Consider the following 27829-nt stretch of genomic DNA (forward strand, 5'->3'; position numbering starts at 1 on the left):
ATTTTCAGTATTTTAAATCAGAAAAATACTAAAAGGCCTTGAGCTGTCATTAAAAATATTTCCAGTCCAAAAATAAAATAATGAAATAAAATAGCTAAATTAGTATAGCTTTATGCCTTCAGGTCAGTCTTGGTTTCTGGCAACAGAGAGAGTGACTGGCCCAAGGTCACCCAGCTGGCTTCAAACCAAAGTCTCCTGGTTTCTGGCCTGTTGGCTTAACCACTACACCAAACTGGCTCTCAGCTAAACTATTATCCTTTGTCAATGTTAATATCTGTTTGAATCTGTAGAGGCTATTTAAATTCCTTTTTTGACACCAATACAATACAATTTGGCATATTTATTTGCATGACTACAAAACAATTCTTAAAAAATAAAAGTCATATCATAATCATAACTTAATCATAACTAGAGTTTGAGTTAGCAGTGGAGCATCAGTGGCTACCTGTTACACCCTTACGTTATGTTTGCAGAAATACCCCTCCCTTAAAAAAAAAAAGAAAATAGTCAAACTCTCATGAGACCACCAAATCTAATGAGATATGATATTCTTGAGAGTCCAGCTATATTTATATGATTGGTGTTTTTATTTATTAGCAACTCTGCCATCGCACAGAATAATGTGATAGTATCCAGCTCCTGAAGATGTTCTTGACTGTAGATGTTCTTGATATGTAGGTTTGATGCCCTCTGATAAATAAATGGGTTTGAGAAAGATTTTTGGAGGGTGTGGGGTGTGTGTGTGTCAGGGGAGTGTCATACATAGGCATGAACTCAATGCTGCAAAAATATTTTGGGGATGTCATTTTGTAGCAACAGAATTCATAAACCCTAAAACCCTGTTCTTCATTTCCTCAAGGCTAAAGACACTGACCTTGGTTCCAATATTACCTATGGAATACGAACTCAGGAACCACTCCAGTTTTTTGCACTGAACAAGGTTACAGGAGAATTGTCACTTTTAAAGTCCTTGGATTTTGAGTCCTTTTCTGGCACAGAAGCAACCTTCACTTTTTTAGTGGAAGCCTTCGATATTGGAGGAGCAATGCCTCCAGGCCTTGCTACTGTTACTGTGAGAATAAGGGTAAGAATTGCATTTTTCCCCCTTCTCTATTCATATAATCTCTGCTCAGTGATGCTTTTAAACAAGACCCAGATACATTTCAAGAAGGACAAAAATACCCAAAGAAGGCTTCTTTTTCTTTTAAGGTTTTGTAATCTTCATTCCGTTTCATTCCTATAGGCAGACTTTATAAGAATAACATGTTTAAATTTATAATGCATTACATTACATAATTAAAGAGCTATTTCTTGGTTCATAGATCTGTGAGCTACAAAATTGAATGGGTGAATCTTTTAAAATCCCCCATAGATGGAAAGAAACACTTGACTGAAGTGGCAATGCCTATATTATAGTTTAAGTCCACAGAAATCCACAGTTTTATTATCTTCACTTAGGGATCAGCTCTTTGTATGAACTGAACTAACATTTCAATTTCTGTTCTTACAAAGCTCCAACTTTCTCTCCAAAACATGTCTAATCTACTATTCCAATAGAAATGTTTCTGCTTTCATGAATTGCTATGCAATTTGCGTATCTTAATCTTGGTAATTTTAAGGGGCACTTCACTTATTGAATATCCAAGTATATATTCCAAATATTTTAAATACAAAGCATCTGGGCCAAACTCATATTTGCAAATGTGTGTCAAGTTAGTACACAATTGAGGCTTATCCATTGGTGAGCTATATGTATTTGCTTATGTATGATGTGTGAAACAGCTGTAATGCCCATTTGTGAAATACTGAAAAATGTATCCATGTTGTTAGTGGCTTAGATACATATAGGTATAAGTGTATTTTTTGACTGAGTTGAGTGTACCATCATCTGTGAAGAGAGCATTCTAGGATCTTTCATATATCTGGAGATACAAGTTTCTTTTACTCTTTTTTTCTGTGGTTTTAATCAAGAAAATGAAGGCAGACTGTACGTGGTATGATTAATTTGACAAATTGTCTAAAGAAGGTTTCAAACAAAGGTAATAAAAGTACCTAAATATATTGCAAGAGAGCAAATATCTCATTCGCCAGTCTCATACCAGGTTATTTTAAATGGCATATTCAGTGGAGAAATATAATTGTTCAACACACGCAAAACTTGTCATATAGAGACGTTTTCCTTTGCATCTGCTAGTGCACCTGCATTTTCATAGAGGGTCAAGGGTCCAGTTTTATGGAAGATAGGATTGGATGGAATTTCTTAGTGCTACATTTTGTTCAATATATATATAAAAAAACCTATAGTAGAAAATCTGTTTCAATCCATTCTTTTGCTTCTTCTCACTCCAGATGTCTTGTTAAGAAATTATTATCCAGCATAATTTGTATTGTTCATCTTTCCTAAATTTTGGTGCTTTTAAATTTCTCTTTCAAACGTTGTCACAGACAGTGAGCTTATTTCTGTATTCATAACAGAGAAGATAGGTGACCTGTAGCCTCCTACAGTTCCATCCTTTCTTACCATTTGATGATTCTAGATGAATGAATTATACTTGAATAAGTGGAGAAATGCACACACGTGCCCATATACTGTACATACACAGGCTGTATCATCCTTCAGAATCATTTGGGAAATCATGGGAAAAAGAAGCAACCGCTTTGCAGAATTATCAACAAGTGGTAATTGAGCATCCCTGCATATTATGAAGCACCCTTTTCTATATAAATCCAAAGCACAGCCCAGTTCTAATGTGCATATATGTATGAAAATTGCAATTGAATGACTGGCTATGTAGATAGTATTGATGGGAGAAGTTTGGTTTCTGGGACCATATTCTAAGTTATCTATCTAAGTTATGGACTGGACACAGATGCTTGCACTTCATAAGGACTGGTTTTAAAAAAAAAGTGTTTGGCCAAAGTATAGTGAGCTCATTGAGAAGGATTTTAAAATGAATCCTGTGCAGGTTGGACATAAAAACCATAGCTCTTTCAATAAATTCTCCATTCTCTTGTCTTGCTGGCAATTTTCTTTTTCAAAGGATGAAGGAAGGTGCAAGGTAGTTGATACCAATCAATATGGAAGATGTAGGGCTTTTCCCCACAGCTCAGTTAAAATGCTTTCCTCCTATCTGCAAGCAGCAGAAACATAAAGTGGCATAGATTTGGCTGACCTTGCTGTTAATCCTAGTTGCTTCTGTCCTGGCTTGCAACTGGAGCTTGGTGTCCTCATGTCCCATTCAAGGAAAGCTACCTGAGTACTGGATTCTTCCACAGTCCAAAGCAGAATGATCCTGCAGATGTGTGTGTGCCAGCCTGAAGTAGCCAATCAGTTCAGGCTAATCACACTTCCTAGGGAGTCATCTGACAGCACCACCAACACAATGGTTATGAAGCATGTCAGAGTGTACTTACAATAAGTTGTTGTGAATTGTTAGATACTGAGGGGGAGGTAGATACTGTTTTAACACTGGAACAGCTAAGCTTTAAGCTCTCTAACATATGAGTTGGAGACAAGATGAAGAGAGCATCATGAGGACACAGCAGGACGTGCTGGGACATGTCCAAATTCTAATTAGGTTCAAGCAAGGAAAGACCCTTGGTCAAGGAGGTAGAAGGAGTGGAAAAGTAGCTACTAAAAAGCAGAAATGCAAACAATATCAATGAAGAAAATAATAATTTTAAAAAAAGAACAGCAGAACAAGCCAATGTGGCTGAAGATCCCTATGAAGACATATATAAGAGGAGTCAAGGATGACAGACCACCAAGGTAGCCTATATACAGATTGTTTCTTTTGGCTAAGAACAAGTGTGGTGTATGCAGAGAGCTTAGAAAGGTAGAGAACGTGTCCAGAAAGAGAAAGGTCAGAATGAGCTGATGCTGGCAAAGGACGTAAAGAATAATTTTTAAAAGGTTTTTTTTTCAAAAATATTCAAGATAAAAAGAAAAAAAATGGTATATCTGTGGCTGTATTAAGATAGCAACATGCTAACAGGCAAAGGAAGTCAATGGTATCAAGCATTTGAAATGGGCCTTTGCAAACTCTGTTGGTGTGAACAAAGCACCTCTCCTTGAAGCTTTTATATAGCCACGTCCTCCAGATGGTTCAGTACAGCTGCTTTTCAGGCTGTCCTCGATCAGCTGCATCTGGGCATGCATGCACACCCATTTTGCTGTGCAATTTTGGGCTGCATTGATAGATGTATAGTTTCCCGATTGCAGGAAATAATAATTCGACTTTATTTTGCACTGGTCAGACTCAGCCTCAGATTACTGTTTCTAGTTTGGGACCATGCCCTTGAAGATTTCAGACAAATGAGAACACAGGTTCCAAAAAGGATTAGAAACCAAAGCTGACGAAGAAGTGGAAATGTTTATCTGCCTGACAAGAAACATGATAGCATTCTTCAAATACATGAAAGGATGATGTGAAGTCCCAGAGAAGGTTCACCCCCTATCCTTATTCATGCATAAGTTCAGTTGTAAATATCTATCATGCATGATCGCCAGTGGGAAATTCTTTCCAGTAGTCTCCCCTTATTTTACAACATATTCCACTTCATTGCAGGAGTGATGCTCGTGCTGAACATAACTTGCCAGCAGAAAGTACAGAGTATGAGGATAAGTCTGGCCCTCAGCTTGATGTGTCGAAGAGCCAGGATAGTCCAGATTTCATCTCAGCCCTTTATGGCATCAGGCCATCTGTCTTCCTGTGCCAATCCTCAGCCTTAAATGTCCTAGCTTTCAGTTTTCCATGGGAAAGCTCTCCCTATCAGACATATCTCTTTTCAAACAACAGAAAAAAATGTGGAGAAGAGCAGGGAGTCACAGTCAGTTCTATATTCCAGTTAATATGGTGTTTTAACCAAATGAAAAGCACAGGCCAACACCACAGCAATCATATTGAACAGAACATTATTATTATATTATGAAAAGTAATCGTTTATGTCTAATATTCAGTCAATGACCAGCAAAAAAAAAAAAAACTAATGTAAAATCTAATAGAGATAAAATATAGCATAACAAAGATAAAATAACACATAAAAATATGACATACACTGCATTAATTACCTGTGCAAGTGTAAATCTAAAATATTACAGACTATGAAATAATATATATATAAACTAACAACAAGATAGCTAGTATGTGATAAACCTAAAGTGATAAATAAAATAGAAGGGATTATGTCTATAACCAGTTTTGCCTTATTTTCATTGCAGCAACACAGAATTTGGCTACTGCTCAAGTGATAAAGGGTTTCCAATCTTCTAGAAGATGGTTCACATAGAAATTGTCTGGTCTTCCTGGAAGTTTACATATTAGGGGCAGAATATAATAGTTAAATTGTAGCCGTAAATTCCTTTTAAAACCAAGTGTCATGTAGAAGAGAATCAAGGTCTCTCCTTCATTTCAGAGTGTAGGACACAAAATAACCAGATTAAGTTACAGAAAGGCTGATTCTAAATGAATGTGGAAGGGGAAAAAATCCCTAAAAGAGTGAAGCCAGTTATCTAGAGACATGGTGGTCTCCCATTCATTGGATGCATTCAGGTCAATGCTAGACAGCCAACTGGCAGTGATATCTTCCTCGCCGAACAAGACACTGGACTTCATGGCTGAATACGCCTCCCAACTTCTTCAAACGCTTTTGTTATTCTTGCCCATCTTTAGAATAAACAATATAGTTCTCTCAAATGTTCATGCAGTCCTTATTAAATATTCTTTTCCTGGACTCACCCTGCATTTTGCAATAATTTCTGCAGACAAATGATAAAAGCAATCTAATTTGAGGTCAGAATTTTAAAAAAAAATAGCATGGGAAACAATGGTGTTGTTCCCACACATCTTTATCCAAGTTTGAAGTTGATTTCAGATATTTTATTTTGACCATGATTTTCTGGGCTGGACATAGTGGTGAAATGAAAGTGGAAGAGGAATGATGAGGAAAGAGGAAGAGCAAGGAACTTGCTCACCATGACAAAGTTTTCACCAGCTAATTCCACTGTTTTTTATCAACCCATATATATGTTGTTTATATTGTATGTAGGATGTAGTAAGTAGAAGTTAAACATATTTCCCAAAATTACATGAAAGCAAATAGTCACTGGTCAGTAAAGTCAATGGTCAATAAAGCCATCAGTATTTACAATCTGGGAATGTAATATAGTTTTCTTAAAAATTGTTTACTATAGACGTTTGTGAATATGCCAGTCCATTCTTGTTTATATTATGGTTTCTTCTGTGATGGTAGTTGTGCTAGTTAATTTAGGAATCCAAGTCTCACACTTCTGATCAGCTGGCTGAAGTGGCCATGATTCAAATTATGAAGAAGGAGTGGGTGACAGAAACCAGAATAAATGCAATTAGCAAAGCTTTATTGATTGATTCTGTATACTTACATAAGAGGGTTCCTTTCCCAATCACCAGTGGCAGGTACAGAGAACAGCATGAGACATCAGCCATGGTGAAACTACCTACAAGGAGCTTTATAGTTTTATAGCCCTTCAACCTTTCTCTATACCCACCCTCCACTTTTCTGGGTTACTTAGATTGCTTATGGAAAAACAAGGCCAGAAATAGCTGCATAGTTTAGGCACCAGCAAGGGAAAGTTATATGTTAGTGAGGATTAGCTACACTGTTAAGTGCCTAGCAGGGATCAGATACCTAGTTAAGGCAAACATAGGAAATACAAATTGGGGACAGAGCAGGAGGCTCCTTCTCCTTAAGCTTCTGCAAAAGAAAGAGGGCACCTGTGCCTTTGTGGAGAAAACAAGGAAGAGACTAGCTTGACAAGCAAATGTTATTGTGCTAATTAAACGTAGAGTTAATTCACAGTACATCAGCATCACCTGATATGTATGTTTATGGAGGCCAGGAGACTCCAGTGATAGTCTGGAGTTTGTGTAGTCACTCTAAATATTGTTTGACTTCCTGGAACCCTGATTTTCCTTGAACCAGATTTTGTGCTTCTACCCTCTCAACTTAGACTGCCAGTAGAGTGCTGAATTTCTTATCCTGACTGATACCTGGTTTCTACTTTAAGCATGATTTTGACTCTGCTGTCGGCTTTCAATGTGTTTCACTTTGGAAGTGCCTTTTAGGAAGCCAATAAAGATGCTCTATCTAATCTTTCTCTTTGTTAAGCTACAGCTCGTGAGAGTAAATTTTTGTCTCTTTAAGCTTTTTACTTTGGACACTAATATTTTTATATCAATCACTATATTCTTTTACAACCCAAGCAATTATGATACTGAAAAAATATTTTAAATATATAATAGGTCCTTTCTCTTCCTCTGTGAGTTTTGATCACTGTATTAGATTGTGCTAGAAAAATGAATGTGTCCAAGCCACAAACATCAATATTTTTGAACTATGACATTTGGAATGAAAAATGCCCCTTTTAAAGTACTCCCATTCCTTTATCAACCAGGTTATTTGTTGCCAATCTTCAGATAATAAAGGAACTTTCAGACTGAGTCTTGAATAGAAGCCATGTTATAACTACTACTATTTTCCTAAAAGCATTTTTTTTTCCTGACAGTATCATCTGAGGTTTTATTGGTACATGTACAAGACTATCACCTTAGATGCTACGCTCTCTCATTCATTTTTTACTAATGTGTCATCTCTGGGTCTATATAGTAAGTAAGGATATTGCTGGAAAAAAAATCTAAAACTATCCATCTTTTCTTGATAGTATTGATTTCTTGTCTAAATTCTTCAGACAGTTCCATGGTAGAAAAATATAAGAAAATAATGCTGGGGAGTATTTGCACTGAATGTTGAGTGTTATCCAGTTAAGGAAATCCCAGTCCATAGAATAAGACTTCTCATGAAGAAAACAACTTGGGGTGGAATTTATACCAGCAGCTATGGAGACTGGAAACAATGTATAAGCCTTTCTGAATGCCATAACCACCAGAGGGTACCCCCACAGCTAATTTTGGGTAGCCCAAAGCTTTAGAAGCTAGACAGAGTAGGTTCTACTCAATACTTGAATGGGAGTTATCAGGGACTAGCAGAGCTGTACACTGGAAAATGAAAAAAGGTCCCAAGAAAACTGCACGTGTGTCCGTGAAATCACTTGGGATTAAACTTAACTCAAAGGAGATTCTTATCTTCGTTGAGAAGCAGGTACTATTTCAGTTCATTTTGTCTCTTGATGGGAAACTAGACCTATAATGGGATATATAGATAACATTTTTCAGGAAATTACTAACAGTGTAGTCTTAGGTTTCTCTACTCAAAAATAGATTTTATTGAATTCAGTTGGACTCCCTGTTAGGACCGTGGGTATAAGAATGTAGCTTAAGAGAGTGTTTATGTGTGAACTAAATTTTCAGAAGCACTGGATGCTGAACTCATGCTCCCCCATTTTTGATAAAGTTTAGATGCACTGTTCACAGATTTTACTGATCCTGTTTATGCCATTCAGTGATGTAAAAATAATAAGGGCAATTGTCTGTGTAATTTCACACAAAGGATGTGCCTAAATATGGTTCCAGAATCATAAAATCTTTGACATGCTCTTCCATTTTGCAACAACTGTATATCAGGTCTTATGTCCTAGAGTTTATGAATCCTCACAGCTCTTAGAAATTCATTTATTTTTTCATGTGGCTATCATGCAGCAATTTTCTTCATCCTATCCTGCCATGTCAGAAGTTAAATCATTCCCAATATTATTAATTATTAATATTATTAGTCACTGTGATTACTATTAATCACACAATGATCAGAATCATAAATGTATTCTACATTTATACTGTAGCAGCCGCTTGTCCCCTAAATATAAATATTATAGCATTTATAATAGAGTTCCAAATATATGGAACATTTATAATGTATCTGTACATGTATGCTATATATAATGTTGCAGCTGATTGTCCCCCATTTCTGTGAAGTCAGAGGGGAACAAAGTCTGGAAGCATTTTTCAGTGATGGGGCTGGTCCCTCTGGAATGACCTCCTATTGGAAATTCATCTGTCTCTAACACTGTCCACCTTCAAGAAAAAGCTGAACACAGAGGACTTCTGGGGCCTGGGCCATCCATTTTGTTTAGGTTTTATCTGTCTTATCTCTATGTTTCTATATTTTAGTGTATTATCTTTGTGAGCTGCCCAGACTCTTGTGATTATGGTGGGATATAAACTTGATCAATAAATAAATAGATAATATTTATATTCACTTTCGTTTTTTTAAAATTTCTGTTGCGTAAAAATATTGTAAAAGAATATCAGCAACACAGTCCTATGAACACCATTAAAATGATACTGAACTTGCATTTGAGTAGACATACATAAAACTGTAATATTTTGAAATGAATGATCTTCATTAAAGAGCAATTTCTTTGCCTCTCATATGCAAAGACATACATTTATTTGTTAACTGGATTTATACCCCACCATAATTGACCAACTTTCAGTGGACATATAAATATTTCTTATTCATAATTTATCATGTTTGAAAGTGCATTAAGGATTGGTGTGTGTGTGTGTGCATGAATATGCGCCTTTGAATCAGCCTTGACTCCTGGCTACTACCTGCACAAGTCCCTGAAGTATTCTTGGCAAGGTTTTTTGGAGTGATTTGCCCTTGCCTCCTTCTTTCTAGGGCTGAGAGAGAAGGACTGGCCCAAGGTCACTCAGCTGACTTTGTGCCTAAAGTGGGACTAGAACTCACAGTCTCCTGGTTTCTAGCCTGATGCCTTAAGGCAGTGTTGTCCAAACTTGGCCACTTTAAGATGAGTGGACTTCAACTCCTAGAATTCCGCAGCCAGCATGGCTGGCTGGGGAATTCTGGGAGTTGAAGTCCACTCTTCTTAAAGTGGCCAAGTTTGGACAACACTGCCTTAACCACTACACCAAACTGGTTCTCGTGTATTACGATTACCATGATAAAAACGATAGTTTCTTTTCACATTAAGAGTTAATTCCTTTTTAAAATTTCACTAACAAATAATACTAGGGTTATATACATTTCAGTTTAACTATGGCCCTCTGTTTACCCTTCCTCAACCTTCTTCCAAGAAACCTCTACTTTCTTCACAGTTAAATTTCTTTTTTTTCTTTATATCAGAGTGAATTTAATCTAGAAATGGACAGATAATGGGATTTCTAGTCTGTGCTCATTCAGTTGAAAATTCATTCTGTCCTGTACTCTGTGATTTTTTTTTAGGCATACAATTCTTCAACATGCACTCATTTTACCGCAGTGTGAGTGCATTCCCTATACGCATTTATCCCAAATATTTCCCATTATCTTTTTTTTTTTTTTTTTAAGCCAGGAACCTCTTTGAAACCTTTGAAAGTGCAGTCCAAAAGATAATTGTGTTCTGAATCCACATTAAACTGCAAAGTGAGAATTAGGTCATTTCACTTACAAATGCAGACCAAATTTAATTCACCAGTATCCCTAATTTAATCAGCCTCATATACTACATGTGATGAATTTACAGAGATCTGTTAGCATCCGTGGACAATTTTGGCCACATGTTACTACAGTACAGGGAGGTTAATCTGTGTCTAACACTGATATGTCAGCCTTTTTTCCCTAAACTGCTGCATACCAAATTACACAAGTTTTGGGACATTCCACCAGAAAAACATTAACATTTAAATTAGATTTAAAATGTATTTGTTTATTTGTTTATCTGTTGTTTCATGTAGTGTTAGGGGCAGCTTTCAAGAATGCAATTTTACCAAGGTGTCTCAAAAGAAACACTTGTTTCAGGTTATGAATACGCACACATTGTACAGGCTTGTGTAACATTACTGTACAGTTCTAGTCCTTTCCAACTTACCTAACACCTCAGCAGCATTTTTTTACACTTACATTATATTTTTTCTATAGAAAAGAATATATGTAGCTCAGGGTTGAACTGTGGAGTCCTTGGTGCTCTCTGAGCTTGGTTGTTTGATTGCAGATGTTTCATTACTAACTAGGTAACATCATCAGTGCTAGTAAATGTGGGGTTTGCTCCATGTTTATATGCAGTAGCTTGCCCTGCCAGTATTGGCGGGGGGGGGGAGAAGCATTCTCCTTGGTAGTTCTTTGATTAGGGTATTGTTTTCTGCTAAACTGTTTGGTGTTAATCCCTGCTTATCTGTATGTTGGTTGGTTGAGAGGATTTCTGGTCTTTTGTTTCCTTCTTAGCTTTTTTATTGTCTCTTTTGAATGGTGTGTAGATGTGGTTTAAACCATATTGCCACCAACACTGGCAGAGCAAGCTACTGTATATAGACAGGGAGAAAACCCTGCACTCACTAGCACTGATGATGTTACTTAGTTGGGTAATGAAATGTCCATAAGCAAACAACAACGCTCAGAGAGCACCAAGGACAATATAGTATGTCTTCTATATTTGTCTTGTTCACACCTGTATTGTGATGGAATGGAATTATGAAGGCCAGGCTCAGGGAGATAAGCGTTTTCTTAGTTCACCGAAAGAGCATGGGAACTACAAGAGGATGAGACTGGCACCTCCCTGAGGAATTCACGGTGTTGTGGCTGGCTGGCTTGGGAGCTGGGGTTTCAGTCTGGGAAGATTCTTGCTAGAGGTTGAAGCTAATAAACATAGCTGAACTGATTTTGCATTGTCTCTTGGAGTTCCTTGGGCTAAACCTGACAAGTATTTAAGCCCGTGGTCCTATAAAATTCAGCACTTTTCTTGGACCAAGTAACCACATTTCTCTGTTTTTCTCCATTCTAACTAACTTCTATCAAATGTATTACATTGTTGTCAAAGGTATTCTATTCTATCCCCGACATTTTCATACTCAAAGAAGAAAAAGTAATCAGTACATTCATAAAATTGGAACCCCAAAGCTGTCATATACAATTTGTTTGTACTTTTATTATAATATATTAGTAGTAGTGGTACTAGTATGTATTATTACAATTATTACATGTATTACCATTTGTTTGCACATTCATGATCTTTTTCTTAGTTTCTAAAACCCTAAAATTTAGGTTTGTGAACTTTTAAATGATATTTTTCACAGCTAGTTTCTTTTTTCTATTGCTTGCACTTAGAAGCTTTAGTGCCACCCAATCTGTTGCTCTCTACAGTAGCTGTGCTTGATTACCAGTCCCATCTTATGAGATGTAGCTCACTGTATCTCAGAGCCATATGTTGGAGAAAGCTGCTTCAGCAGATCTGATTTCTGAACTTCTCTCTGATGTTTAATTGTCTGCATAAGCCTTTTATTGCCTCATATACTTCATTGTGAACATTCTCTGTTAATTTAAATAATTAGCTTCTTTAGGGCTTGCAGAATATTAAATATGAAAACGGGGCCATCGTACAGCATTAACAACATGGCAGCAATTAGTTGGAGATCTATTTAGTTAAAGAGAAAAGTTATAATGTTCACTTTATCATAAGAGGAAAAGGGTTGAAAGTGGTGCAAGGAAATTCTCATCAAAAATAGAACAAGGGCAGCTAACCTAGCAACATTCTCATCTTGAACTTTATTTGCTCAGCGTACATAGTATAAAACCAAATGGTGCTTCTATGGTGGACTCATTTGAGAAGCAATTGTGATGTAAATGAAAAAAGGCTCAGCAAGTACTGTATGGCAGAGAAAATGCTATTGGAAGGGCTAGAATGGAGAAAGCTAATCGCGGAGATGGAAGTTTCTGTGAATGGCTTTCGAGTCAAGTGGTTGGGAGGCAAGGTATCCATCCTTGTTCGAAGCTGTGGTGCAGCCTTTTTATGTCATCATAGCCAACTGAACCTCATTCCTAAACACTATGGAATATAACTATTTTGCAACTTAAGGAGAACTTCCTTCGTAATTCTCTTGGGGCTTATTTTTGGGACTATACTTTTAAAAGAAGAAATAGAGCATTAATTTGAATCTGATTACCTCGCAAAAAGCTGGATGACAAGTGGAATTTAAAAGAGACTTAAAAGTTATTTACAGTGAAAAGGGAAGATTTATTTGTTAGAAGTTTGGTTTTTTTATAAAACTCTGTTTGCATAATGAGGTTTGCTTTTCCCATGGGAAAGTTTCATGCTTTGCTGGATTATGTCTGTTGATTGGCTGGGTTTCTAAAACAGAAGAAGATTGTAACTTGATCCCTGTATGTTTCTCTTTGATGCCTGCCTGCAGTTCCAACTTGAAAGACACCAGAAGGCATGAACTGTCAGTTTACTTTCACTTATAATTAATTATATCTGGCTATACATTTGGGTAAATGGAAAAAAAAACTTGAAAAGGATATGGCTATGAGGTTTGCTTTGGGAGAAAAAATGGCAGATAAGGTCCTTTGGAGCAGCTGTTAGAAGATAAAATTACTCTTTTAAATTATTCCACCAAGTGCCATATCCTGAGAGAATATGTATTTGTGGAGCGTCAGAAATAGAAGACATTGCACATATCCTGTTCAATTGTCAATTATATGCCTCAATAAGCGCTCAGTACTTACAGACACTACTTGACAGAACCATATATTGGGACTCTAACAAAAGATTATCTTGTTTCTTTCAGGGCACAAACAAATATGTAGCCACTATAACTGTCAGATTCCTAGTTAGGGCTGTCCAACAGAGAACAAGTTTTATAGAACACATCAGGGTTGCATGCAAAGATGATGAATTCACCTAAACACATTCTGTTTTCAAATTTTAATATTCACTAATTATATATCTCTATACTTTATTTTATCTTATACTATTTTATCCCACTTTTTGTCCTTATTCTATCTTACCTTAGTACATTTATCTATTTTATCTCACTGTAGTCTATTTTATCCTATTTTACTGTACCTCACTTCACTCCATTTTATTGTATCTTACTCTGGCTGGTGCCTATGTTTTGATATGGTCAAATGACTAATCAATCAATAAAGTATACTATACAATACTATACTACTTTTTAAAATTTGCTTCAGTCAATGTTTGATCAATTAGGAGCTAAATCCAAGTCCTTTGAAAAAAAAGGTAGAGGAAAGAGTAGATAAGATGGTTAACTTTGAAAAAGAGGTGGAGACTGGCTTAAATGTGGAATTTAAGTTCATACCACCACTATGAAGGTGGTATGAACAAAGAATGTGTCGATTCAAACATGGATTTGAAATGGCCAAAGGATAAGAGTGATATGGAAAAAGACACCAGAATGGATTTACAAATGGAATCAACTGATGTTGCAGTGTTTAAAGAGGGCATACAACTAATGGAGAAGAGTGACTTGGAAAGATTTTTTATCTTGGATCTGCAAAAGGAATGTGTTGAATCAGTGAGGCTGTTCCTGGGAAGAGACAAAGAGAAATTACTGGGATGTTTCTGAGAGAAGGAGAGCCTGATCTGGAATCAAGTTGTGGGTCATTATTTGAAAGGATTAAAGCTTAAGCTCTTTAAGAGTAAACAGAAGGTTTACAAAGTGAATTTATTTGACTATGGTTAACATATATGCCGAGGCTTCTGGTAGTTATTAATGGGACTTTTTTGTGACCAGGATTGAATGACAATGCTTTAAGGATCTGGGTATAAAGTTTACTAAGGTTAAAATATATTTGTTATTAAATCTATGGAATTTTTGTTCTTATATATGATAATAGTGGTAAGGTTTTTATATGTATAAAGGTGGAAGGATATGACATTCTCTGTAACTTTATTTTTATATATGACAACAACAGCAAGGCTTTTAAATGCACAGGTGGAAAGATAAGACATTACCTACAGTGGAAGAATGGCTGGTAAAGTTGATGGAGTTGGCTGGGATGGCAAAATTGATGGCTTTGACTCGAGATTAAACATTGCACAATTTTAGTGCTAACTGGAAACCTTTTTTGGACTATTTGTGGGATATAAAAAAGAATAAAATTATGTTGTATGGGTTTGATGATTAGAAATAATATGGGTCAATACAAATGATGGGAGTTATGTTGTAAATTTAGAGGAAGAGTTTGATGTATATTGTTATCTGCTGTAGAGAGGGTCAGAGGTCAATCCTTTTTTTTTGCTGTTGTTGCTTTTCTCTTTTTCTTTTCTGCACTTTTGATCTTTACTATTTTCTCTTTTTCCAATTCCTTTTTTCCCCTTATTTCTTAATATTAGTTTTTGTTAGTTTTTACTGTTCTTTAAATTTTTTTTAATAAAGTTACTATAAAAAAGAGAGAGAGAGAAAGGTGACGTGACTGCTCCCTTCTCCAACAATCTGAGCAGATGGAAGGGGAGTTCCATAGGCTTTAGGCGCAAGGGGAGAAAGAATGGATTTCGCCCTGACCAAATCAGCAATGCAAACAGTTGTGAAGGAAGGGAGAATGACAGTGAGTAAGAATGGTGGTATTTTTTGGAGTTACGCAGGTATGCAATCATCAGTTAAACCTTTTAAGCAAGCAAAAAACTCAGCTGATTTTCTTTTTTCTAAAGGTCTTACAGAGAGTGCATCGGTTAGTAACAGTGATTTATTTCTCCCAACAGGTAGCAGTTTTCGTAATAAGGTCATTTTGCACAACATTGGCAGTCCCCACTATATTGCTAACTTTAAAATAAATTCCTTGTTTCCTTTTAAAGCCCTGCTGCTACACATTACTGCTCCAGGACACAAAGATAATTATTAAATAATTAAAAACAGGAAGTAAACCAAATGCTTGGTTTAGAGCTAATAATTCCAATGACAAATAGAAATAACCGCGCTAAAAAAAAAAGTTACAATCACAAGACATAATTTAGCATTTTGGGTTATTTCTAGCATTTTGCCAGCTTTATATATGATAAAATATCTATCTCTAGGTGAGTTTAATATAGATTTTTTTTTTAAGTGTCATCTAAATATCTTCTGGGAAATTGAATGGTCCCTGTGACTTCTCTGCAATTATACGACTACTCACATAGGTGATTTTCCTACTCAGATGTAGGAAAACTAAATTCCCACTAAACTTCTGAGTAGATATGTGTTATTAAAGTATGCATGGTTAATCACCCTCAAAAAGTCACAGGTTTGCTGATTTACTTTTAGATAATGTATATACAAAGGCTCATAAGATGGAAATATGAGAAATTATGAAAATATGAAGTGTCACAGGAAATCATGCAATCAGCATATTTCGTATTTCAATCAACACATTTATTTATTTAAGCAATTTATATAACCACCCAACTCACTCACCGTGACTCCAGGCAGCTTACAAGAATAAAAGTTCAATATCTTTTCAGTATCAGGCATTAACAATGATAGCCCTACTCTTCATGCTATATCAGTGTGTTATTACCATTTTCATGCATTCTTTACCGTAAGTATGGTCTCAATTCCCTGAGGAAGGCTCAGAAGATGCTGCATATAGGATTTATTTGTTTATTTATTTAAACAATTTAATAGAGCCCCCACCCCCCGTCTCACAGCAGTGATGCTGGGGTGCGTACCAACATTAAAACCACCATTACAACATATAATCTTTTACACCTTAGTTAAAACAACACCACCCAAAATGAAAAGTCCCATCACCAGTAGGCCTTGTTTAACCTCCTGGCCCAAATATCTGGGGAAACAGAGCCTTATGGCAGGGTCGAGGTCATTTGGATCTCTGGAGGGATGCTGTTGCAGGGTTGCGCAGTCACAGAAAAGGCACAACTCTGGGGTCTAACAAGATGGCATTGTTTGATGCAAGGGGCCCATAGCATACCCTCCCTGCTAGACCTGCTGGGTCAGACAGAAACAATGGGAGGCAGCTGGTCCAACAAATAGCCTGGTCCCATGCCATGTGGGCTTTACAGGTGGCAACCAGTACCTTGAATTGGACCCAGAAGTCTTCTAGGAGTTCATGGAGCAGCAGCATTATATGATTGTCTCAAAAGGCCCCCAAAACTGCCTGCTCTGCTGTATTCCTGAGCAATTGCAGCTTCCAAATGCTCTTCAAGGGTAGCCCCATGTACAGCGCATTATAGTATGCAAGCAGGAGGTGACTAAGGCAGGAGTGACCATGAGTGAGGCCTCCTGGTCCAGGAATGGGTGCAGTTGGTGCACAAGACAAGCCTGTGTACAGGCCCCTCTGGCCAAGGCCGCCTTAGCCTAGCAGGAAAGCAGATAATGGGAATTTGTGATCCCAAACATCAGAGGACACCAGAATTGGGAAGGCTGCTTTAATTTATCTGCTTCAGAAAGTAAATAAATGCAGAAATCAAGTCTTAGAATTGTACACAGTATGCTTTTCTATTTAGAAAAAAAGTTATTTCCTATTTTTAAAAAAGGATTTTTTTCCAGATAAATATTTCAAAAGTATGTATCAGAAAAAAACTAGTGTATATGTGTGTGTATTTCAATAGTTTTACTTCACTCTTCTCATAATTTACTTTCAATTTTTAAAATTACATTCATTCATTTGGTCATATATTTGATCATTATTTTTCTATTTATTTTAAAATCTAATCTTCTGTACTGGTTGAAGGACTGTACTCCAATATTTTCCATCAAAACTGCATAATACTGCAGCCTGTTTTATAGCTACAATCATATTAGCAAAAAACAAATTCCTCCTTTGTACGCAGCTTAAAAAAGTTTATATTCTATCATCTTCCTATTAATTCCAGTGAGAGACTCACCTGCAATTCTTCTGACTGTAATTTCTATATAGATCCTCTTATTGCTATGACATTTTATTCACTAAATTGGAAATGCACATGGAGAGTAGTATTGTCTAAGTCTGAACACATATGGAAACTACTGACAAAGCCTAAATTTTCTAAATGTAGATTTCAATTTGTATTGTGCTGAATTACCCTTTCACCATAACTTTTCTGTGACCTGTTTTCTAAATACAGAGTCCCATTCTTTCACTGTTATTGCTCTGTCTGATGACAATCTCAGCTCTTTTCAATCAAAATAGTGCTTTTGGTGGCACAAATCCAATGAAGAAAGGCAGCAAGACAGCCTTTGGAGAATTTCAGTGCTCCCATTCTTCACAAATAAAAGTACTTCATATAGCTTCCTCTCCCAGCAAAAATTTTATGTGCAAATCACAAGGCAAAGGCATTTGGCCATATATTTGATCATTATTTTTCTATTTATTTTAAAATCTAATCTTCTGTACTGGTTGAAGGACTGTACTTCAATATTGTCCATCAAAACTACATAGTACTGCAGCCTTTTTTATAGTTTCAATCATATTAGCAAAAAATTCCTCCTTTGTACACAGCTGAAAAAAAGTTTATATTCTATCATCTTCCTATTAATTGCAGTGACAGACTCACCTGCAGTTATTCTGATTGTAATTTCTATATAGATTATCTTATTGGCATGACTCAAAGGCAGAAAAAAAATTGACCTTCATGGTAGTTCACGTTGCTCTCTACAGGTCCTCTGCATTTCAAGGATAGAAGACATGAAGATAAATTCAGGTTAGATAAAGGAGCAGAAATGGAAATTCCCAGTGTTAAAACATTGAGTTAAAAGCAAATTAGCATATTTCCCTTCATTTCTGCTCATTTGGCTCCATTTATTTATACATGTATTTTGTTTTTTCATTCATTTCTAAAATACCGTTGATGTAATACATTAGGGTATCATAATTTAACAGAAAATTAATAGAAATCCTATCAGTTATTTGTATTATGGCAATGATTTTAAAGCTAGTAAGAAAACCAAGCTCATAATCTACTGTCTGAATTCAGGGACATTCCTCCACTTCGGCACTTTTCACATATATTAAGCTGGAAATTTGAAATGACTTAGTGTACTGCTTTCAGGATTTACAGAAATAAGTCTTGTTCTCTCATACTCCCTCTTTCATTGTTAATATATAGATAACATTAAAATATTGGGCATTGAAATGTTTGCATCTATGTGGAGATAAAGCATTCAAATAGTTAATATTCAGAAAAAGTAAACCCTGAGAGATCTTTGTCCTAGGCATACACTGAGGTGTCTGGTATGAGTAGTCATAATAATCAAGAAGATAATTGAAATTATATATATTTTGAGGTGAAAACATATGAAAAGAGAGTTTACTGGAGCATATAATCAGAATATCAGTATCTGAAAACTACTTGGTGAAGTATCACTACAGTTGTCCTCTGGCTCTGTAATGTCCAACTTTCAAGGTCTCCTTATTATAAAGAAACAAAAGCAATTGCCATACTACCATGAGAAGATATCTTCTAATAAATTCAAAGCTATAATTCCAAATTTCTCTGACCCTTTAATCCATTAACTTTCCAAAATCCATATACTAAGCACCCTTTTGCTGCATAGTCTAAAAAAAATCATATATTTTCAAAATGCTTAAGATCGGATTTATACCATCACCTTTTAAGGAGGTGGAGACTCACCTGATGAATACAGTAAAACCTTGCTGGTCCGAAAAGTCTTAATTTCTCCAATATACAACACATTAAAAATTAATCCAAAAAAGTGATTAAGATATAAGGCTTGGTCGAGCTTCGTGTCCATAAGGCTGCTTTGCGAGTATGAGCTTGATATAATCCCAATTCCCAGCCACTCCACTGATAAGCCAACTGTAAAATGACAGTTTCTGTAGCCTACTCATGAGTGGCTGTTGTCCAGGGTCATGTGGATGATCTCAACGATCTCTTCTTTGATCCAGAGAGATTACTCTGGCCCAGATCCAACATCCAGTGGCAGTTTCCCTCAAAAAAGCTGTCTTACTAGCCAGCAAGCCAGTAAGATGTCAGCTGGCACTCACAGGAAGTCCATGAAGCATCACTACAGTTGTGCAAAATTACAGATAATAAAGCATGAAAATTATAATTGAAGCATAAATGGCTAGAATCATGCCCAACTGGAGATGAAATTAAAAATCCTTAAGTTCTTCTTCCTGGGGTTGATAATGTCAAATGATTTTACCACTAACATTTCCCTATGCAGTGTAATATATAGAAATTGTGTGGACTTTTTCACCTTGGTTTCAACTAGAGGAGAACCAGTATAAAAATGAGCTTTAAGAACAGACCTTCTGTATATTTACATGTATTTGTGTGCACACATGTACAAATATACATAAATTCTGCTTATGACTTGCAGTCTAGGGAAATAAAAGTTCTGATATACCATATCTGCAGAAAAGGAAGATGATCTTGAATTTAAGGGAACCTTCCCTCCAAAAGGGAAGATTAAACAGAGAAGAAAGCATTTGTCTCCCTTACTCTATTCTTAATGGAGCTTCCCATTTTAGACTTTTTTTAGAGAAAAGTGTTTTAAACTTTTGGGGGGAAAGTATTTTCTTTCAGGTAAATACATTAAGTTCTGATATGATGTACTTTCCAAGATCAATAAATTGTACACAGGGTGATGTAATGTACCTCCAGTCATCTTGAGAAGAGGCTGATTGATCTTGATTTTAACTAAACAGAGTTCCGACACAGGGAGGAGTCATTGAAGGCCAAATGACATCATGACATCACAGTACAGTGATGAGGCATACTGACAGAATTATGACAGCAGTACATAATTGTGTCCTTTCCACTATGACATCATGATCTTAGTGTCAATTTGCCTTATTATGGAAGTACGGGGAGAATGTTCTTTTCATGAACCTCTTGCAAATTTCAATACCATCAGCTATAATTTGCTGTTAGTCTGGAGTGTGAATAGAGAAGCCTGTACTGCTATAATTCTGTTTCTGCCTAACAAGTAGATTATGAAACATGTTGCTTGATGGCTACCACTGGTGTACTCAGTGGAAGCTGTCCTGAGGAGCGCTGTCATATTATTCAAGATATAACAGCACTTAATGCTATACTGTAATTTCAAATCTCAGTACAAATTATTGTTTCAGACAAAAATGTACATGTTTAAGACATCAAACTGTCATTTCATCTTGGCAATAGTATAATTACACATAGAAAGAAAATAATGCAAATAGCAGTCAGGCTGAAAACCTATTTTTAGTAGTAACTTTGACAATATAGTAGCTATATAGATAGCATTTTATAACTCAGATCAATGAGAAAAATTTAAGTACATTAAAAAACATGAATTCTTTGAATCTTCATAGTTATTATTTACATTTTTAGAATTTGTTTAGTAATGAATGAGTTTAGTGCATTCATCATTGGCATAACACGTATCTTCTGCCATTGGTTGAGATCCCAAATTAATCTACTTTACTGTCCTGCATTTCTACCTGTGCCAGATATTTTGTAGCCATAAAGCATTATTTTCCATGCTTTTATAGATGACTAATGTTACTTGAACATGTAAAGCTGCATTACTAACCACATGAAGAATTTTAGAGTTTAATTTTCTACAATGAGTTTAATTCATCTCCTATAAATAATCCATGGCAATCACTCCCTCTGTGATTGTACGCGTGTGTGTGTGTCTTTGGCAGAGTAATAGCTCCTTCCTTCCTTTCTCCCTTCCTTCCTTTGAAATTACAAGCTGTGTATAAATAAATTTTCATTGAAAGAAAATAGCTGTAATTCTAAAACTATAATTTTATCTAATTTTGATAAGCACTGTCTTTTCCAAATTATATTAGAATCAGTATTTCCAGCCTCTTCATGGGATTTTTCAAAGATCATTTCATTATTTATTTAGAAATATTAGGTGAAAAGAAATTAAGAACAAAGTTTCATCTCACTGAAATTATGGGTGGTGTGTAAATGTTTCTATTTAAGACAAGAAGTGTATTTAAACGTTCTCCTTGCTCCCTTCTTGATGACTTCATTTTTTAGATGCTGTGCTGCTTTTCTAAATACATCTTAGAAGGACTGATCCATGTGATATCTAAACTAGGAAAATTGTCTGTGGCAACAAGTGCAAGAGTCACAAGCAACCTTCAGTCTAATTTCATGTGAAATTTTGTTTAATTTTCAAAGCCCTAAGTAAGAGTTCAGTTTAGACCTCTGGCAAAAATTAATTACTCTAACTTTCTAATGTCTAACTTTAAGCTTGATATGGAGGAGGTGTGAATAATTCCAAGTGTTTCCAGAGGATTAAAGGGTGTTGGGCCCATAATCTTTTGCATAGGTGGCACCTTTATTTATTTCTTTAAAAGAATGTTCACACTGTCCCACTCACAATTCACAGAGTCACTTGTTGAGATGGGAGGCTTTACAAATTGATTGAAGAAATAAATATATTTGTGACCCTGGGCAATATACACAATGTTTGTTTTTCTTAAGGAAAAAATAAAAAAATAAAATAATCCAACCAAATTAAGCAGGAGCCATAAGTTGCAAACCGGCTCCAAGTGGGGAAGCACAATCCTGCCCAGAAACAAGGTGGAAAATCTCCACAACTGGATCCTGTTACCCATGACCAGGCAATGTTCAATGTACAAAAGCTGATAGATCAGACTGGAACAACATGTGACATCAGTCAAGACCAAAAAGTGTAGCCCACTTCCCTTTGGCTGCACAATTAATATATGCTGAGAAGTTTTATACTGTATGTTTATTCTGTTTTATTTAACACAGTAAAAAATATTTTTATTATCCAGAGGATCTTGTGGTAGGTTACAAACCATAATAAACAAGGCAAACCAGTTAAACCATGTAAAATAAATATTAATTTGAATAAAAATGCACGTCCATAATCAAAATATTACTTATAGAGAGGCATTTAAAGGCCAAACGGCATGATTATGCTGTAAATACCAAGTTCTGAATGTGAGAGTAAAAAGCCAGACATTGAACTGGTGCCAAAAGGAGAAGGTTATTCCCAAGCTGGAGTGTCGCAATAGGACAGACTCCCTGCCACATTCCTCATATTATAACAGACCCAACACAACATATGGAGAATCACTACCAGTTAACAAGACCCATGGGTTCTGCTTACTGCAGCATGAAGACACTTTGCTAACAATTGTAAAGAGACATTTGTTCTGATGTCACCTCCATCTCATACCCAGATGAGGCAGCCTGAAATCATCTTTAATTGTTCTGCTTTAAAAGACATGTTTGCTCTCTTCTCCTGACACAATCTTGCCAAAAATCGGCATTGTTTCAGTGAATAGGCTGACAATGAAGTCATCAGGGGTCGGCTGTTTCGCTGTGATCATTCTCCCTCTATTCAGTCACTCGGCAGTATGTTCTATGGCCACTTTGACTTGGCTTTCAAGTCAAGACACTTGACTTATACAGGCTTCATTTGTTGTTATTCTGACACAGAAATATCAATCTCCTGGAAGACCATGCTTTCCAAATGCATACCAGTCTTCCAGGAGATTAATATTCCTGTGTCAAACAAACAAGCAAATAAAAACCTGGCTGACAGGCCAGCGGGAGATAGAAGAGGCCCTGGGTGAAGCCAGAAGGAGATATTTCAATCAGGGTGTGAGTTCTACCCTGACTAAAAGGCTACGATGTGTTTTTAACATGGTTCTATCAATCTCTCAGAAAATCAAGACTTTTTTTTTTAAGTTAATATAGGAATATTAATCTTCCGTTCACCAGACACTGCCCTCTACATACATTTGTTGAGCTGCATTAGAGACATTGTGTGCATGTAGATGTGTTAGCTGGGTTTTGTTTTTTTCTCCTTTTTGGTCATAGGTCTATCGTTTCCCAGGCTAAATAAATAAATACATCTGTTGATGAGGGAAACAGAAGGCAGCTTTGTTGATTTTTCTTGGAAGCTCCATCCTTACTGATAAGTGTTGTGGTTTGTGTCTTGGAGTGTGGACTCTTTTTCTTCCAGGAAAACCGTAATCTATCTATGGTGTGCGTGTGTGTGAGATCTGTCTAACCAGTCAGTGAAGCATATACAGGGAGTGGGATGAAGCAGGAAGAAGATGTTACAGGGATGAAATAGGGAAATGAAAAAGTCATTGGAGAACAAGTTGGGGAGAATTTTTTTGAGATCTACAGACATAAGAGGTTTAAAATTTCCACACTGAAGACTGCATTCCTGAAAGTATGTCATTACCTTTTCAAGTCTCAAGTCTCCAGTTTTGATTGAATCAGAGCTGATTTTCACACAGGCGAGGAAGGATTGTAAGAGGTTGTTGCTTGATTAACCAGGCCTCATTAACCAAATCCTTTGGTTCATTCTGATTTCTAGCTTGTTCCTTAGTCATGCACCCTGATTTATCCTTTGGATGTGATTTGTTACTCAGTCTTCACAACTGATTGCAGAACCCTGTTTGAGGCCTGTCAGTTGTGAGTATAAGAGAGTGAGAGAAAAACAAGGCCATAAAAGTTCGGGGGGGGGGGAGCCCAAGAGTTGTCTAAAATGCTTTTGGTACACAATTTCTTCCACTGAGGGAATTATACATGGTATAATGGATCTTCTGCCCTCTGGGAATGCTTCTATTTATGCTTCGCTTGTATGTTTTTAAACAAAGCAAATCTTACAAAAGAACTGTTAAATCTCCAGCACTGTCTTATTTAAATCTATTTTGTAATGTTGTACCTGTAACTTTCTACCACTCAGCATACTGGGGAATGTGCTACAATATATTGCTGTCAGGTTTTACAAAAAATGCTGAGAAAAGGCAGTAAGCTAATGCACTACATACAGCTAATTAAAAAAGGAGTGGGAAGGGGAAACTATTCTTCAATTCCACACTGTTAGCTGGAATTATTCCCACAGACTTCTAAAATTTAATCTTCTGAAACCCACATAAACCAAGTCTTTCATATTGATATGACCAACCTTGGAATTAGTTAAGCCATTCCTCAAAAAGTCTTTGTCTGAAGATTATGACTACAAAAATGGAAGAAGGCAACTCCCTAAGTTACTTCAACAGTTCCAAACTTAAGTAACTCAATTACCAAATCAATCTACTTTACAGTTTGGATTCACACTTAATATATTAATCTGTAAACTAAGCAATTTTCTGGATTCTCACAACATGCTAAGCCACAAAAAGCAAGATATGACATGATGGGGGTTGCCGTGATTTATTTAATAAAGCATAGCAAAGACAAGAAAAATAGAAAAGGAAAGGAAAAGGGCAATACAACAATAGCAATAAAATGTGTATAAATGTTTCTTATACATGTATATAATTCCATAAAAATTCAAACAATTTCAGTAAAGGATAACCATACTCATTGTACCAATTTATACAGTATATAATCTACAGCTATAAATCACAAGTAACATCAGGTCTTTAACATACTGAGTAACTGGGGCCATACATTTACTTTCCAAAAAAAAAAAAAAAATCAAAGAGTAACCCTAACCAAGCTTAGCATGTTGTGTGGATGCTATAAATACAAAGCTTGTAGTATGAAAATTATCCCTGGAGACACCGAAAGACTATTGTGCAGACCAAACTCAGAGCCAATGGGATTTATTTTCAAGTTGGATTGTTTAGAATTCCAGACTAAATATGTTTTGAATCTGATCTTCCTGGAGAGATGTAATTGCTATTTCAAAGTCTTCAGAATGGATGAGAAAAACATTTTATGTTGCTAACTCTACAACTTGCTCCTATGCCAGATTCTTGAATTAAGATTTGTCTCAGCTCCAAAATGTGCCTTCAGTACAAAACTATTCATCTTTTAGGCTTTCTAAGTGATGTTATATTTATATTTGTCTTGTTGGTATTGATCTGTTTACCATGAAAAAATAACCATAACCATTCTAGTCATTTCCTATAGACGAGGCTATTCAGTATCATCCTTATCAGGGAATGTTCTCCATCATTTTTCTTCTTGGCATTTCTATTTAAAGCCTCTTTTCAGAACACTAAGGACTTGCAGAACATCACACAAATGCTTAGGTGTTCTGAAATTTAATTGGAAACAATCAAGACAAAATAAAGGAACATAGCAATGTCTGACAGGCCTAAGTGTTCTTTTCCTTCTGAAATGTTTTCTCATATGTGCTGAATACATGCCATGCCCAAATAGAAAAACACGCTTATTCAAAATATATTTCTGATCCTGTTAGTGTACCTAAAAATGCAGTATTGGCTCAAAAGATAGACTAGCTGTTTTTGTTTTTATTCAGATAATTTCCATTAAAACAGGATAGTCATTGGGCATCTCAACATTATTTTTTATTCCTAGATCCTGTCTAGAAATATAAAACATTTTTTTTATCCTAGCCCTGCTGCATCCTACACTGCTTTCCCAGCCAACAGTTATTTTTGTGCCCAGAAGGTGGAAATCTGAAGTTTGGACCTGTGGTCAAGTGGGTGCTGGAGGTTCTAACAGATCCTTTTCCTCTGCTGCTACTCTCATCCTGGTGCTGTGCGCCCATGTGCACCTCTTGAAGCTGCCTGCATCTTGGGCCTCTAAAGTGGTTGAATAGCTACCATTCTGGACCTCTCATGTGAATTCACCTCTTGTGTGAATTCTCTGGAGAGATTACCAGTGCTCTGGGCTTCTAATGAAAGCCCGGCATCTTCTAACATTGCTGGCCATTGTTGCCACTCTTCTATCATTTCTTGTTACCGTTTCTGCCCTCCTCCTTCTGTCTTTAAGGCTTCAGATCTCTGTCTCTTTCTTCTTTCAGCCCTCTTTTCTCCCATATGCCACCATATTCAGCAATAGCTGAGCTCTTTTAAAGGGCTAGCTTACCTGGTTATGAATAGGGGCCCCTTAAAGATAAATGGGGGAAGAAAGGGTACAGCCATTTCTACTGTCTGATGTCTCTCCAGAGGGGGATCATGTGGACTTTTTTTTAAAAAAGCACTCTGAAAAGTTGGAAGAAAGGGAAAGGAAAAAAAAAACAAGGAATTTAAAAAGTTTTTGCTATGTGTTATGGATAATTCTGAATCTTCAGGTTCAGAGACTGAAGAGCTTGACCAGACTGAGTGTCAGCCTGCACTACAAGAGTTAACTGAAAAGAGTATACCTGAGAAGACACAGGGGCACACTGAGTCAGCTGACTGAGACCTTGAGCTAAGTAAGGTCCTGAGCCTAACAAATTATGAAAGAAAGAAGTGTGATGTGGCAAATTTGTCAAGCTGGTAGCCAGGCTGTATAAAAGAAATGATGGTTTGATTGGCTTGTTATGGCAAACAATGTCCTGATTCCCTAAGTGTGACTATCAATATGTTGGATTGGATTACCTGGAACCTTTGATTGGAAACTGGCTATTCCCTCTCAATGTGAGATTTGTCTTGGCAGAATCTTTTGCAAAACATTGTAATGTCCATTCTGCATTGTGTTACTACAGTGAAATATTTATGACTGCAATACATTCCTTGTCTTTGTATCAGAAGCTGGCTATATATGTGTAATTGGCAGCACAGAACACTGGATTTCAAGCCACGTCATTCTACCTACAAAGCAAGAGTTATAGCCTTTGTGCTATTACAGCACTTGTGGTAAGAGTAGGTCTAAAAGACATTAGAAAGACAAGGTAGTAGGAAAGGTTTGGTTTTTTTTTTAATTGCTTGTTCTATCAGCTTGTCTGTACATTTTTATGCTTTAACATGTATATATAAATTCAGTTTTGTGTGTATGTATGCTTATCCAGGAAGACCTGCCTACAGGAAGGAAAGTGATGAGTTACTGCTTTCTCTATAGAATGTGGATGGATGAACTGCTGCTTGTATAGTGCAGTATTCAGATGTTAATCAAATCGAGTTCAATGAGTGTTATTCCTAGTAAAAAGGATAGTAGGACTGTGTCCTTGCCAGAAGTAGGAAACAGAAAGCCAAGCAAATACAAGTTTGAAATGGCCTACCAGTGTTGTAGACTTTCTGATAGCAACCAGGAATCAGTTGAGTAATTAACCAGAAAACACTTATACTTAGAAAGTGCAAACTTGCCTTGTTGCATGAATCATTGTGATCTGCTACCAGGGAAAGACAGAGCCACAGGCTTCAGGTTCCAGAAAATTCTACGAGCCAGTCAGAACATCAATGCTAGGGTCTGATTGAAGAGCAAGAGTGATAAGATGCAAATCTGGAGTCTGAATTGTTTCCCACAGAGGGCAAGCAATGCTGCTGTCTTCTCCAC

The 27829-nt window shown here is 36.4% G+C and overlaps 1 protein-coding gene across 6 annotated transcripts in view; it reads left to right on the plus strand.

Annotated features, from left to right (window-relative positions):
* The window catches only part of PCDH15 (protocadherin related 15), a 435688-nt gene that overhangs the window by 292169 nt on the left and 115690 nt on the right, over positions 1–27829 (plus strand). For all 6 annotated transcript variants that reach the window (XM_088144402.1, XM_088144401.1, XM_088144400.1 and 3 more), the window contains exon 20: positions 860–1084. In XM_088144402.1, coding sequence (XP_088000528.1) covers positions 860–1084 — 225 coding nt within the window. The remainder of the gene's footprint in view (positions 1–859; positions 1085–27829) is intronic.

This window comes from Python bivittatus, unplaced genomic scaffold (assembly GCF_059951505.1).
Source record: "Python bivittatus isolate LINGU-HERP-01145 unplaced genomic scaffold, Pbiv_v1 ctg000400_np1212, whole genome shotgun sequence".
NCBI classification, from domain to species: Eukaryota; Metazoa; Chordata; class Lepidosauria; order Squamata; family Pythonidae; genus Python; species Python bivittatus.